This window comes from Salvelinus sp. IW2-2015, unplaced genomic scaffold (genome assembly GCF_002910315.2).
Source record: "Salvelinus sp. IW2-2015 unplaced genomic scaffold, ASM291031v2 Un_scaffold1352, whole genome shotgun sequence".
NCBI lineage: Eukaryota > Metazoa > Chordata > Actinopteri > Salmoniformes > Salmonidae > Salvelinus > Salvelinus sp. IW2-2015.
In genome coordinates, this window is record NW_019942855.1 from 263,382 (window position 1) to 279,671 (window position 16,290).

A 16,290-nucleotide genomic window follows, 5' to 3' on the forward strand; every position below is an offset into this window, starting at 1 on the left:
GGTAATGTTATACAGTAACATCACTATGGTGATGTCTAAGGTCAATGTTATACCAGTAACAGGACAATGGTGATGTCTAAGGTAATGTTATGCCAGTAACAGATCACTTGGTGATGTCTAAGGTAATGTTAGATACGTAGCAGGACAATGTAATGTTGTATGTTACATTAACATCACTATTGTGATGTCTAAGGTAATGTTATCCAGTAGACATCACTATGGGTGATATCTAAGGTATGTTATCAGTAAACATCACGATGGTGATGTCTAAGGTAATGTTATACAGTAAACATCAATATGGTGAGTATTAAGTAATGTTATACAGTAGATCAATATGGTGATTCTAAGGTAATGTTATACAGTAGCAGGACTATGGGTGATGTCTAAGGTACATGTTATACAGTAGCAGGACTATGGTAATGTCTAAGGTAATGTATACAGTAACATCACTATGGTGATGTCTAAGGTAATGTTTATACAGTAGCAGGACTATGGTAATGTTATACAGTAGCAGGACTATGGTAATGTCTAAGTATGTTATACAGTAGCCAGGACTATGAGTACATGTTCATACAGTCTAATATGGTAATGTCTAAGGTAATGTTATACAGTAACATCACTATGGTGATGTCTAAGGTAATGTTATACTAGTAGCAGGACTATGGTGATGTCTAAGGTACCTCCATTCCCTCCTCAGGTGTGATGCCTAAGCATGGGCTTGGACGTCAGGCCTGCGAGGTGTTTCGCCTTCTACAAGCTGGTGACTGCTGAAGGGGCTGATCGAGCCCATTCTCCATGATAGTCCCAAGGAGGGTCAGTGTCAGTGGGGATGCCTTCTCCCTCTCACTTCATATAGCAGTGTTTTCTCAATCCATTCCCGGAAAGACCTTAGGGTGTGTGCACATATTTGTTACAGCCCTGCACTAACACACCTCATTCATCTTAATCCAGGGCAGTTGAATCAGATTGAATGTTGAATCAGTGCAGGGTCGGAACAAACATGTGCACCCTTGGGAAGAAACAGAGATCTTAAGTATTGGAACATGCTCTCAGTCTGTCTCTCCTGGTGTTGCAGTCAGAGACGTACGGAAGGGACTCTATCCGATGACGGCAGGGACCAGCCTGCCTCTCAGCCAATGACTGGTTGAGTGTATCAACCGAGGTACAGTGCATGTGTCTTTAGTTTGAATGTTCAGTACACCTTATGATATAGTCCTAGTAGTGGGAGAGGAAATGTTTACATCAATATATAGTGTGTGTGTAGTGTACGTAGCCTTTTTCATGAAGTTTGTGTGTGTGTGTGTGTGTGTGTGTGTGTGTGTGTGTGTGTGTGTGTGTGGTGTGTGTGTGTGTGTGTGTGTGGTGGTGTGTGTGTGTGTGTGTGTGTGTGTGTGTGTTGTGTGTGTGTGGTGTGTGTGTGTGTGTGTGTGTGTGTGTGGTGTGTGTGTGTGTGGTGTGTGTGTGTGTGTGTGTGTTGGTGTGTGTGTGCGTAGACCAGTGTAATGTCCCTGAAGAAGGGATACCAGAGCCAACCAGCTGGTGTTCAAGGCACGGTGAGGAAAAGAAAGGTGTGGTGGTCACGGCATTGACCTGCTGGAAAACGTGCCACCCAGGACAGAGAACGAGGTGTGTTCATCAAGATAACTGGTGGATGGAGGTATGGGGTGGGTGATGGAATAATGAAAAGAGAGGGAAGAAGGTTGGTTGGTTGGTGAGTGAGTGTATTAAACACTACTTGGAATGGGGTGCAAATGCTCAAATAACTTCCTGAGCACAATTACAAACTAGGGTCTTAGCCTGTTATCTTTGTGGGACTGTTCCACTCTATTCTGTAGTTCCTGGGGATGTTCTTCAGGTTGCTATGTGACCCTGATCCCTCTATTCTGTTGTTCCTGGGGATGTTCTTCAGGACGCTATGTGACCCTGATCCCTCTGTTCTGTTCTGTAGCTACTGAGGATGTTCTTCAGGCAGCAGGAGGAGCTGAGAAAGCTGAAGGAGGAGCTGAACACCAAGGACGTTAAAATACGCCAGCTGGAGCTGGAACTCAACAACCTGAGGAACGTCAGCCCCGTTGGAAACAATGTCTGACCTCTGACCTCTAGCTTATGGCACCACCATCACCACCATGCCACGTCCAGRGTCCTCCCTCCCTTTCATTGTGTATCATTTGTACTTCCTGTTGCAATTGATAATGTAATAGCCACCGGATAATGTAAAGACTGATTATAACGTTTGTGTAACAATTTTTGTTATCGATAATGTAATCATATTGACATCACTGTTAAATCCCTCAATTGACAACATAATAACCAACTGGTAATGTAATTTATTGTTATAAGATTTTTTTTAAATTCTTTTCGATTGATGTATCCTGATATCCGGTTTGGTTTCATTATGATTAGTTATTACATCATCAGTCGCAATACACCCCTCCCCCCTACTGCAGAGCACCATCAGTGTATCCCCGGGGTCCTCACACCCCACCTGCCATGTCATGCCCCTCTGAGTCCACGTGGCAAAGCCTTTGTCATCACCCAGAAATGCCACCCCCAAATCCTCCAACCTCCACCCTGCCATCACCAGAGACTACTCTGGGGAAAGAGATTGACTTCCCCCTTCTACCCCAATCCTCCCCCATGGCCTATCCACTGCAAACCAACTCACAGCAAAGCTGCAACATCTCAACCTCCCAATGGAAGAGTCTTCTACTAGTTCCAACTACTGTGGATGATGAGTTTTACAGGGACATGAATGAAGATGAGTTTTACAGGGACATGAATGAGGATGATGAGTTTTACAGGGACATGAATGAGGTGTATTTCAAGACAGTTTTTTTTCTTCATCTCTCCTAAGAATGTGTTGTCTGTAAAAAGCTGCAGCTCTGGCTCAGACTGGCATACAGCAACCCAAATGTAGTCTTAATGGGCAGTTTGTCTGTCGCCTCAGTCATTATCTTTAGGAGAAGTTTTGTTGGAAAATGTATTATTGTTACTATTTATTTGTTATATRTMATGTTTTTAGCTAACTCTTTATGCAGAAACATTCATCTCATGTCTTTGGGAGAAATCGTGGTCATGAAAATGATGGCTGACACACTTGTGATTGAATTATGTTTTCACCCAAATGGTGGCAATTTGTAAGTATACTCAAACAGATCCTGTATTTTCTAGATTGAATCGACACAATACTCAAATCTGGTAAATTGRAATATTAGTCAACATGAAATTAGGTTATGTACGTAACAGTACATCAAACTGAAATATTAATACAATATTTGTCTTTATACCTTTCAGCTATGAATATTCTATTTAAGAAAGTTACCCACATTGTTAATCTGAGGTATTCCACATGATCCATTCCACTCAAGTTAAGACTCTGATACTTCCTGTAGTTCAGGTTACCTATACTATACCTCTACASAGGAATCATTATTTGTACCATTGTCATAATATTGTCATAATCGGTAACATACTCTGCAGGGGTTGACTGACTAAATGAATGAAACAGCAATATTACTTACACAAGGTAATTATTTACATCTTTACCCCTAACATATACCTTGTAAAGACCCCCCCTCAAATGTTATACTGTAATAGTGTGTCCTTATCCAATGAAGACGCCTAGCAAACAAATGTAGGTACAGTAGGGTGGTTGCCAGGTGTTACATTTTGCTTTAGCCAACCCCTCTGGCATTCATTGTCGTGCCGTATGGACATTGGAGAAGTTGCCTTAAGCTCTTACAGGTGTGGGTGGCTAGCACCAGACTATAGGCACAGCGCCCTGTGGGCATCTAGTCTGGCAACAGTGAAGGTGAACATGGTGGATAAGGTCAGGTCAGCCCGTAGAGAATGACAGAGGTCTCAAGTGGCCTAAAGGAGGGATTCACAGTGTGTTTCACTGTGAAGACGCAGCAGTATGCAAGGTGAGTGAAAAGCGCTGCAGTATTGTTTGAATGGGAGGATAACTAACCATTTGGTGGAGATGATGATGATGGCCTATAGGTGTAGTAAATACTGGTCGACGACCATCTAAATGCCTAATTGTACTATGTGCTGATGAAACTGTGCAGAATGACAATTCTCTCAGAAAGACAGAACATTGTACTGTGTCAGTTAGCCTATAATACATCCTGTTTCACCTCATTGATCTACAAGTCCCAACAACTAAAATCAATTTGTCAAGTTAATACAATGAGTGGATAAACCAGATCATTCCCTTTTAGCATGAACTACCTGGGTTCTCCACATGATGTCAGTAGTAGGCTACAGTACATTAGGAAGCAGGTACAACGTAGCACAAGCATCTGGGATTTTAAAAAATGCTGTCAACTATTAGATGACGATGTAAGCAATTCAAAAAGATCACAAACCACAACTTGTATAAAAAAAAAATATTTATTGAAGTGAAAGGGAGAAAATCAAAAGTTTGTCTCATGGTAAGGTATTAGCTTTGATGACAGTGGGTTAAACATGTAAGGGGAACATGACTGAGGTAGGCCTATCTGACCATGAACTGTCCTATGGTTTAAGAAAAGAAAATGCAAAAGGTGTTTTCTTTGCACATTGCCCAGCGGTGTATTATATAGGTGGGGAACGAATATGGATTTGAAGAGTTGGACAGCAATAACAAATTTGGATTCAGTGAGTATTTCTGTGAATATAATTTGGTGAAAATGGAAATCGTGTACCAGATTCAATTAGTCTACTTTAGGTACGGCTGCACAGATATTCAATATCTTACTACAGTTCATCGTTACAATTAATTAAGTGTAAATGTCTGCCATTATCAAAGAGTAATAGAAAAAAAATAGATTTGGTCAGTATTTACAAATAACACGTAATGTCCGAACTATCAAAGCTAGGGGTTAAGGAGAAACATTCTGACAAGGGCAGACATTCTTTACTGTGTTTAAAAGATGGCCTGTATACAGGCCACTCTATGAATGTTTAAACACCCTTTCCATAATGAAAACAGCACATATGATATACGGACGACACCACAAAACGCTTAATGTACACTGAAAGAAAAAGACACTGAATAAGAAAAGGGTATAGGAAACTGTCATACTTGAAATCCAGTAGTCGACTTTAAAATCTATTTCAGACATGCATTTCTAAAAGGTTTTTTGGTAGTTTGTCTCTTTAAATACATAAATCATCATCAGAAATCTGTTTACACAGAAGGTATCAATATCACTGAGAAAACAAAACCTTTACAAAGGTTAGAGCTAATAATATTGGACTTTTACGAAATGTTCTCTTTCTGCCCTTCCAGTGGTTTGCAGGGGACAGATATGAGTAGAATACAAGGAATCAAAAAGTACAACAAAATATATAAGAAAAAAATAATCAAACTTGTTTCCTTACACCAACCCTTTACCCAGCTGGCCCATGACACTACCCATGCCTACTGCAATATATGACAACGGACAAATACAGAGGGGTGGGAGGGGACAGGGAATACAAGGTTAAAACAGTCTGATCAGAACATAGCTTGGTGGTGAGCACATCGTCAGTCGTCTTCCTCCTCCTCTGCTTCCTCGTCTAGATCCCTTTTCCTCTTCAGACCTCGCTCCTCTTCTAGGAAAACAAAAGGCAATGGTCACGTTCAACAGGAGAGCATTCAGTATGGTTTAAGTAGACGTGTTATTTTAAAAATCAGTCCCAACATTAAAGCTACACACGATATTGTGACCATGCGCATTTGGTGACAGCAGTGAGATTCCACCACACTCACCTTCATTATCCTCATCACTCTCCTTGCCGTCCAACTCCTCCTCTTCCTCCTAAGAGGAGACAAATGCAGATCAAAATCTCCCTTGTCATGTGCCCTGGGTCATATTCAAATAATGATGTCACAGTGCAGTGGTTGAGATGCACCTTCGGGGGGGGGGGGGGGGGGGACCAGGTATTTGCTGGTTTAGAAAACATCAGCCCAGTCTGCATCACTTTAAGGTAGGTATAAGATCATTTTGTGTGGGCCTTTTTTCATTTATTTTTTATTGTAAATCATTGAACTTATCATGCAGGCGTCGATCAAGATAAAAGTATCTTGCAGCCCCATCCTCAAGTCTCACCTCTCCACTTAGGTCCTCCTCTTCCTCCTCTTCCTCATCGTCATCATCCTCTTTTCTTGGTGGGGCGTCTTCATCCTCATCCTCCTCCTCCTCCTCATCTACCTCTGCAGTTGAAATAGAATTAGCCTATTAAGGTGATCAAAAATGCATAAGGGCCACTACAAAGTTACAATAGTTATAATGCAACTCATTCACTGCAGCCACTTGGTAGAATACCGGTGTTACAAAAGGAAACATTGAACATCATCATGAACATAATTACCATTAGAAAAACACAGAGGTCATGTCAGAGTTCTATGGCTGCATATCCATCTTTCAAATCACAGCCCAATCAGAATATTATTCACCAACATTTTAATAAGTATGGATCTGTCTTAAATCGTACCATCACTGTCATCATCATCATCCAGTCCCTCCACATAGGCCTCTGCGTCCGATCTGGCGCCTCCTTGTCGTCTTTGTCATAGCGTCGAGGTACGTCAACTGGGGGAGGAGCTTGAACACGTTGTCTCTGTAGTCGTTGAGGTTGGTCACCTCACAGTTGAACAAGTCTAAGCTTTTGAGGGTCTCTAATTTTTTCTGTGAAAGAAGAGAAGTCTTGCTGATGAAATATAAATATTTAGGCTTTGTTTGTTTTCTTTAATACTGACTACTCCAACTAGATTAAAATATACACTATGGAGGTTTAGTTGCTAATTGTTTACCTCAAAGCTTTACATATAAGTTATGGAGGTACATTTGATGATGAGGTATTTTCTGGACAATGTTATGTCCATTTAGGGTTCCCTTCCAGACCCAATAGCACCTTGAGGCAAGAGTTCAGTATAGTATATAAACACACAGAGCTACTACGTTGTCATGACACCCGCTGCATACCAGAGTTCAGTATAGTATATAAACACACAGAGCTACTACGTTGTCAATCACACGCTGCATACCAGAGTTCAGTATAGTATATAACACACAGAGCTACTACGTTGTCATGACACCGCTGCATACCAGAGTTCAGTATAGTATATAACACACAGAGCTACTACGTTGTCATGACACCCGCTGCATACCAGAGTTCAGTATAGTATATAAACACACAGAGCTACTACGTTGTCATGACACCGCTGCATACCAGAGTTCAGTATAGTATATAACACACAGAGCTACATACGTTGTCATGACACCCGCTGCATACCAGAGTTCAGTATAGTATATAAAACCACAGAGTACTACGTTGTCATGACACCCGCTGCATACCAGAGTTCAGTATAGTATATAAACACACAGAGCTACTACGTGTCATGACACCCGCTGCATACCAGAGTTCAGTATAGTATATACAAGGATACTACGTTGTCATGACACCCGCTGCATACCAGAGTTCAGTATAGTATATAAACACACAGAGCTATACGTTGTCATGACACCCGCTGCATACCAGAGTTCTATTGTGCTGAGGTCTTTAATTTTGTTGCCACTGAGGTTTAGTGTGTGAGGTTTGGGCATTTTCTCCGCCAGTACTTCACGCCCACCTGAGATCCTGTTGTCGCTGAGTTCAAGCTGAGGAGAAAATAATGCAACAACTGTATGAGCGCATCATAACAGCACATACATAAAACACATGTTCACCAAACTGCAACAAGTGGAAATAGCATGGCACCAATAATACTTTGTTGGAAAAATAAATTGAAAACCAACTTTTTTAGCTTGTTCAGCTTGGGCAAGTTGGAGACCGACGTCAGCCCAACGTTGATTGTGCTAGAAATTCCAACTCTTCAAATTCATCTGTGAGGCCCTCAATTTTGCCTTCGTTTAGAGCGAATTATCAAGCACCAGTTCTTTCACCTGGAAAAAAGAGAATAGGAAACGTAAAGTGATTTTTACTCCAAATATCTAACTACAGTATGCCTGTCAGTCCATTTGAGGACAGTCCCAAAGCAATGGAGTCTGCATGAAGTCCATATCTGACACAGAGGAGGCTGTGGGAGGAGCAATAGGAGGACGGGCTCATTGGAATGGCCGGAACGCTATCAAACACATGGAATCCACATGTTTGACTCTGTTCCATTTATTCCATTCCAATGAGGGTCTGCTATAGCTACAGCCAATTCTGACACTGGTTGGGAATAAGTTACATAAAGATGGTTAGTGCTTTAAGATATGTATTTTTAACATTAGATATTGGGTGTATTTAGAGATATGATATTTCCACGGATATGTTTTGTAAAATATGAGGTGATTTCTCACAGATATACATGTAGTACATACACATTTAGATTGATACTAAACAATTAATAAATAATATAGTAGATATATAGTATAGATTTGCAATTCACAATTTTGGGAACAATAGCAGACTAATGTTTTGCACAGGACTCACACCGGATTCATTAGTTCCTAAGAGGACAATGATCAATATAAATATTTTAAAATTGGTGCTGCTGCTTGTATTCCATTGTGTAGTCACAAAATTAACCCAACCAGCTCATACGCAAACACAGACACCTCTGGTATATTAAAATTAGGCATGAAAACAACTTCTGTTCACGGTTGAAATTAACATTATGCTGAGTGGACCATTGGCATGATATTATACCCTGGATTAGAGACCATCTGTGCTGCCGGTGAGAGCCAAACCCGAAAATTATGCACGTATTACGCACGTAACAAATTCGACTAAATAAGGGGTAAACCACGCACTATGATCGACGTGTGGGTGTATTTGTCGATTTTCATTGCTCTAAAAGCGAAAACAACCTGCTACGAGTCGTGCAATGGGTCATCAAGCGAGTAGGAGGGGCTGCCGATTAGAAGTTGGCTGGGTTGGCAGKGGGCGCAAGAAAACCAARCGTTACATTATGGTTTACTCATAAAGAGTTGACGATTTGGATTGTAGCCTACTGCAATATGTTTAAAGGTATGCAGGAAAAAGTTGTTATCGTTCGTGTTAAATGAACGCACAGCAATGTACACGGTATCTTCGATAGAAACCGTTGCCTTTGTTTCTCGGTAAAATGGCGGCTTGTCCTAGATCTTGAAACTGGAGCACCGCAGCCCGAAATTGCCTGTCGGTTTTTATGTGCTTAGCTTGACAGAAAATTATTCTCTATTGTTTGATACTGAAACCAGGGTCAAACTCATCGTTTTTCAAGTGGGAATCCAAGCATGCGTATAGCCTATGCAACCAAACGAGCCATAATGTAAAACATTAACATGCTTTTTTGATTCTTATTCGGCAATAGTCTGTCAATGCATGATATTCTCTGAATGTGCACATTGTTTAGAATGAGCCGAGAGATGTTTCTTGACACGTGATAACCTGCACTAAAATCCTAGGACGGACAAAACCTTTTCATTGCGGTTTTAAATTAGTTGTGTAGGCTATGCACTTAACGTTACTAATACCTAGGCTATTATAACAAATACAAAAAGTAGGCCTAGCCTACCACGCACGGTAAATATAGCCTACCCAACGAACGATACACACGTCTATTTGACAGTCTAGGAATTAGCCTATCTTTGGATAAACAATCCGTAGACAGACCATTGATCGGTTACCAAACCATTTCCAATAGGTATAGCCTGTGCTGCGTAATAAGTTGTGAGCGAGCAATCGCCAGGGTACAAAAATCAAGGACATTTTGTAGCTTATGCATGCGCTAAAATAGTAACGTTAAAATGTATGAGAACTGACAATGAATTAGCTGAAAAGAGGCTATGAATGCGCCTTGTTGATGGGAAGGAAAAGGGCGCGTTCAGGACTACAAAGTTACCATTAGGCAATATGGCTCACGCTTGCCTTTTAAATACAGATATGAAAATTAGGTGTATTGGTGCATTCTCACCAACTGCACTTTCAGACATGRTTCCTTCTAATCGTTTTAAGTTGGCTACGAAGTCTAGAGCGGCAATTACGGTGATAAATATCAGCAACAATGTAACACAAACTGCTCCGGTGATGGCAACATTGCTAACTCGCGAAAAAAACTTTGTAACCCTTTGCATATCACACTATCATTAAAACAATTGCAAACAATACGATCTCAACGTTAGCTTACATCAGATGGCGTGCGATTCCGCAATTCTAGATGAATTCTTTTCTTCATATCCATCTTGAGAAAACTAGTCCACCGATTTTATAAACCAAGTATACAGAAGTAAAAGTATTTTTTACTGAAATTGCAACTACTACTCCTTGAACAGACTGCTGTTGTTCATTCAAACTTGATCTCCTCGGTAGGCGGGAATGTGAGTTGGGATTGTCGTCACCATTGACCAATTACAATCGCCAACAAAAAGGGGGACAGGATTTACAAAAMATCACCCACCAATAAAAGGCGATTATAAGATTGGGTGGGGTTTTCTACACCATGTTTGGTTGTATGTTCAGTATTTAAGTTGACATCCAAAGTATATACACATCAACATGGAACTCTTGTCTATCAGGATTTACTTAGCCCACAACTAAATGATGAAATTTGGCTTAACAGTGAGGATTCTCCTTAGCAATTAATTTAAGATGTAATTGTCAAAATGTTGCCTTCATTTAGAAGTAGGTTATGGACACCTTCATGATGGCTAATTACGCACGCAGGTGCGGTGTTTAAAACCTTTCAATCGACGTTTTTGACATCTTCCTCATTTTATCATTGTGAGTGTCGGCGAGTCTGCTGCCAACATCATTTTGGCATTGGGCCTCATAATTATTTAAGTACGCATTTATGCACTACACCCATGGAAAACTCAAAGCGCGGTTTCCCTACACAGGCTAATGAAGAACGAGCAGCATGCAACTGCGGCAACATCTGGTGACATGTAAGCCATAGTGGTTTATGCCTAGCCAAACTCCTGTTTTTTTTTTATATCCAAGAATGTGTGGAATGCAGGATTGTTGCCACCAAGATTTATTGACACACCGAAACCACTCACACATTAAAAAGTGGTCGCATCAGAGACCCCCATTGCCGCCATTACATGTGCACGATTGAGACAATGGTCTCACCACATATCCCAACCAGCTACTGCAATTGTGTAGGTAGGCTACAATAGGCTACATTGACTTCCGCATCCCTTATGAACCAACAATCATGCATTGGTGATGGAGAAAAACAAGGTCACCTGACTTGTCTACGRCGGCGCCATCTTGCCAGCAAAATGCAATACAGTGAAATGTAATTTATTGATGATTAAAACGAACAAAAATCATTAACATTACCTATCATTGAGGTCAGTTCTGTATGGCGCTCCGACATTGCTTTAAAAAGCATGGAAAACGTAAAGCTTTGCGCGCTACTAATTGTTTTTCTCAAATGCACCGACTTTGCTGGCTTGAGAGAACACATTTCATGAGAATCTGTCGCTCATGTCATGTACATTTCAGGTAATTTCGTTCTCGACAGTCTTCTTCCACTTTCCTGGCCAGTTTCCGCACCGTGCCTGCAGGATCATTTGGAACCATTTTTGGGTATTGCTGTTTGTCGCATTTGCCAGCACCATATTTCCGCTGGGTGTGTCCCTCTGACTATATGCCCTTGTTCTGCCTTGAATGTGAGAAGAGAACTGCATACTGCGTGTTTCTTGTGCGCAGAGCTGTTTTCCACGTCGCTCGACCTTTCCCGCAACCATCTCTCCCTCCCTTGCTCCGAATCGAGCTCAAACTCAAACATTTCCGTTTGAGACAAAGGGGATAGGCAGGCTAGTTTGTAGGAAAATAGCAACATCAGGTAACTCTATCAGGTCAGGTTGCTCTGATGATGTGTATACTTGAAGCAACTTATTATTATCATGCCATTTCATAGTAGCCTACTTTTGTAAATGCATTACAAAAAAGCCTACTTGTCGATGAAGAGGAGTGGCCGGCTTTGGTTACACAAGAGGAATACGTTGCTTAATATAGCTAACACGTATGTAGCTAAGGCTAAGCTGTAGCCAAACATTCTAGGCTTCTATTACTCAACAGTATAACTCCAGTAGGCTACTTTGCAGGAATTACCTTGTTACTACACAGGTATACGACAATTGGAGGAAATGTAAAGTGCATTCACAGGCATACATAATGTAGCCTGTARGCTATCTTTATTTAGGTTATTTCTATTTTGGTTTGAGCTGAAACAACGTTACAGGAGTAGCCCCCTGGCACAATGTGAATACAGGTTGAATGGTGGCCTAGAGTTAACAAATTAACATTTACGAGTACTACGTGTGTATGAATGAAAGTGAATTCCACTTCCCAAATGTAATGTTTAAATTCCAAAGGCCCAGATACATTGCAGTCCTTCCTCCTACCTAGCAGGTAATATAACTGAGTGTGATGTGGTCGTTTTGATTAAAGTTGATTCAGGACCTACACAAAGACAGTTTTGTAGCCTATAGGCCTATACGAAGAGCTTGGGATATTTAGTTTTTTACATAGGCCTAGTTGTCATGTTGCAACTAGCTTGACTAGATACCTTTTGCTTCAATAAGCCTATCAAGCTCATGTATTCACATTTTGTTGAGTTCATTTAGGCTGTTCAGTCACAGCTGCACAGCTCCACACCATTGCCATCTAGTGGTGGATACAGTGCCCTGCCTACTTTATTTCTAAGTATGTGGCAGACAGGCAGCATTACGTAATTATTATAGATCAGCAGGGTATGAGATTTCTTATATAAGAGCTGGAAACACCAGAAGGAAATGTCCCAGCCCAGTATGGCTGCAAGAGCACAACTCTAAATTGTTGGGGGTGACATAGCAATTATTTGTTTTTATTTAACCAGGCAAGTCATTTAAGAACAAATTCTTATTTACAATGACAGCCTACCCCGGCCAAACCCAGACGGTGCTGGGCCAATTGTGGGCCGCCCTATGGGACTTCCAACCACAGCCGGTTGTGATACAGCCTGGAATCGAAGCAGTCTGTAGTGACGCTTCTAGCACTGAGATGCAGTGCCTTAGACCGCTGCGCCACTCGGGAGCCCCTCTTCTGGTAAAATTATTTTACTACAACAGATACTTTGTCAGGCCTCAATATGTTTCAGAATTATTCTCTACCCTAAGGTTTTGAAGTTGACCTGCTGGCTTAAAAAATACTTTAACTCTAAAGCGGAAAAATTTAATCCAGAAATCAAGAGACATTTCATACATAAGGTCTAAAAAATAAACTATCTTTCACTTTGAAAAATATGTTCAACCTTGAAAGTATGTTGTCCTTTTTATGCACTAGACCAGTGGTTCCTGACATTTTTACTGTACCACCAACTGAATTCTGCTCTGCCGGAGTACCCCTGAAGTACCCTTTCATGTGCATGTACTAGTAAGCCTATGGTCTCATGAGTCCTCAAGTACCCCCTGTGGAAGACCAGGTACCCCCAGGGGTCCTAGTAGCCTTTGAGGACCACTGCACTAGACCATATGTGGGTAGTATTTCTATCCACTAGATGGAACCTTAGGGTTGAGAATAGTTCTGAACATATGGAGACCTGACAAAGTATAATGTTGTAGTAAAATAATTTGACCAGAAGAGGGGGGTGTTGATGAGGAAACAAGATTATTGAAGCGTCCTTATAAACAAATAGAGTGGACACATACCCCAAAAGTTTTGAGTGCTGACTAACGGAAACAGAAAAGTCACACACTATGTATAGTCTACTATCAAACAAGTAATGTTGTAACCAGTGAAAGTGAAGTGTTCGGCAAATATTATTCAGTACATTTAGAAATGTCCAAGTAAATGACATATTGTAATATGATCAATTCTATACATATAAACATTACGTTCTATGTCAGTAGATAAAGTTGCTTGATAATTTTGAGGCATAACAACTAGATGTCACTTCCTTGTATATTTTGATGGTTATAACCTAAAGCATCAGTGGACTGTTCCTCATACCAACGTGGGACCAGAGTGGGAGGGGGTCACTTGATGGAGTATCAGTGGACTGGTCCTCATACCAACGTGGGACCGGAGGGGGAGGGGGGGGGGTCATCTTGATGGAGTATCAGTGGACGTTCCTCATACCAACGTGGGACCAGAGTGGGGAGGGGGGGGGGGGGTCATCTTGATGGAGTATCAGTGGACTGTTCCTCACACCAACGTGGGGACCAAGTGGGAGGGGGTAATCTTGATGGAGTATCAGTGGACTGGTCCTCATACCAGAGTGGGGGGGTAATCTTGATGGAGTATCAGTGGACTGGTCCTCATACCAACGTGGGGACCAGAGTGGGGAGGGGGGGGTCATTGATGGAGTATCAGTGGACTGGTCCTCATACCAACGTGGGGACCAGAGTGCGGAGGGGGGAATCTTGATGGAGTATCAGTGACTGGTCCTCATACCAACGTGGGCTCCAGAGTTTGACTAAATGGCACAAAGATAATCTGCGGGTGCCGGTTTGAACCCCAAGCTGATGGGGGAATCTGGAGGGTCCTTCAAAATCCCATGAGCTAACTACCGCCATTGTGCCCTTTAACCCCAAAACTGGTCCAGTCTGTCCCTGGTTCTGACCTCTACTTCTCTATGTGTATATACAGTACTGTATGTGTACGTCCACCTGGGAGAATGGGATATACAATAGACATTTCTGTTGCAAAATGGACAATAAAGTTCTCTTATAAGTGGAGGAGAAAATTCTCTCCGTCCACCACATGTATGGTAGCCTATATTTGAACTATTTGAATGTCCACCAGGACAACAAATCTTCTGACCCCATTTGCTAAATAATTAGCTGAGGATCCTCTTCTGCTAAATTCAAGTGATGTGCATATCTGAGAACAATGGTAGGAGCCAGAGAAGGTTCTACGGTTCACAGGGTAACTCAAGTTGCTCTACATTCATTATTCATATTAATTGATTCTGGCAGTTTTGAGGACAGTGCCTTGTTATGCAACACCCATGGAGGACAGGGGATGAGAAATGCACACTAATTCCCTTTGACATGCATACTAAAGGCCCATTTAACAGTCACACGACAAACTTGCACACAAGACCCTAGTGAAAGGAAATTACATCTTATAGTACATGGTATACACCCACTACCCCAGTGAATGTTGTCAGTTCTCTTTTTTTTGTTTAAGTTTATACATCTCCCTGTCACAGCTCAGGAGAAGACCCAGATGCAGACAGTTTTGAAGAAATAAAAGTTTATTACAAAAAACGGGGCAGGCAAACGACAGGTCAAGGGCAGGCAGAGGTCAGTAATCCAGAACAGAGTCCGAAAGGTACAGAACGGCAAGCAGTATGGTCAAAAACCAGGGAAAGCTGGAAAACAGGAACTAGTGCAAGACAGGCACATGGAAAAACCACTGGTAGGCTTGACGAAACAAAACAAACTGGCGACAGACAGAGAACACAGGTATAAATACACTGGGGATAATGGGGAAGATGGCGACACCTGGAGGGGGTGGAGATAAGCACACATACAGGTGAAACAGATCAGGGTGTACCCTGTCTCTCTCACTGTCTCTCCCTGTCTTTCTTCGCTCTGGCATTCTCTCTCCTCTGTCTTTCTCTCTCTCTGCCTCTCTCCCTGTCTCTCGCTCTCTCTGTTCGCTCTTGCTCTCTCTCTGTCAAGCTGTGCTTTTTTGTCTCCTTCACCCTTTCCTGACATCCAGTCTCCTGAATACAGAGTAGGATTGTTGGAACATTAGTGTGCTATTTTTATTGAAGGGCTTCTCATGGTGAAGATGTTTTTTGACCTGCTCTCATATAAGTACTGGCTTTTGGTGAAGAACTGTTTACGTTATACATAGCGTTTTAGGATTTTGACTCCCCAAAGCTGATTCTTCTTTAAAATAATTCCAGAAGCAGGTTAAGCATAGTCTTGACTAAGAAGCACTTTAAATGGAGAATCTCCATGCTATACCAATGCCTTCTAGTCTAGGACTGAGATGAGTCTGTGTCCGGAAACCAGCCCATGATGTGATTCCCACTGTTCAAGATAATCCCCAACCATGTGGCCCTCAGCATCCCTTCACCCCTGTGTAAATGACTGCACAGGACCCACCATCAAAGGATTCTTCAACCTATCCACACTGAGCTCTATCCAGAACAGTGGACCAACTCCCTGGGACTAATGTTGAACATCCATTAACCTTCCTGAGATCCTCTATATCAAGCTCAGCTGGCTGCTCAGCTGGCTGCCAAAAACACACACCCTGCCCTGTAGCTAATCATATTGTGTTAGAGCGGAGGAGGAATAAATAATTACATATTTACTGCTCACCGATCTGCAGTGGTTTCGATCA

At 41.8% G+C, this 16,290-nt stretch overlaps 1 protein-coding gene and 1 long non-coding RNA gene across 2 annotated transcripts; one reads left to right on the top strand and one right to left on the bottom strand.

The window, feature by feature from the left end:
* Positions 1-696: 696 nt before the first annotated feature.
* On the top strand, positions 697-2,612 carry LOC112070534 (uncharacterized). Its single transcript, XR_002893921.2, has 4 exons — positions 697-813; positions 1,076-1,162; positions 1,494-1,626; positions 1,949-2,612. It is a non-coding gene; the product is annotated as an uncharacterized lncRNA (long non-coding RNA).
* A 2,252-nt stretch (positions 2,613-4,864) lies between these two features.
* LOC112070533 (acidic leucine-rich nuclear phosphoprotein 32 family member A-like) lies at positions 4,865-10,271 on the bottom strand. The gene is given in 11 exon segments (XM_024137959.2): positions 4,865-5,580; positions 5,738-5,786; positions 6,078-6,181; positions 6,463-6,513; positions 6,516-6,545; positions 6,548-6,661; positions 7,511-7,628; positions 7,763-7,830; positions 7,833-7,889; positions 7,892-7,913; positions 10,127-10,271. Coding segments are annotated over 11 exon segments (735 nt in total). The 5' UTR covers positions 10,181-10,271; the 3' UTR covers positions 4,865-5,512.
* Between the last annotated feature and the right edge of the window lie 6,019 nt (positions 10,272-16,290).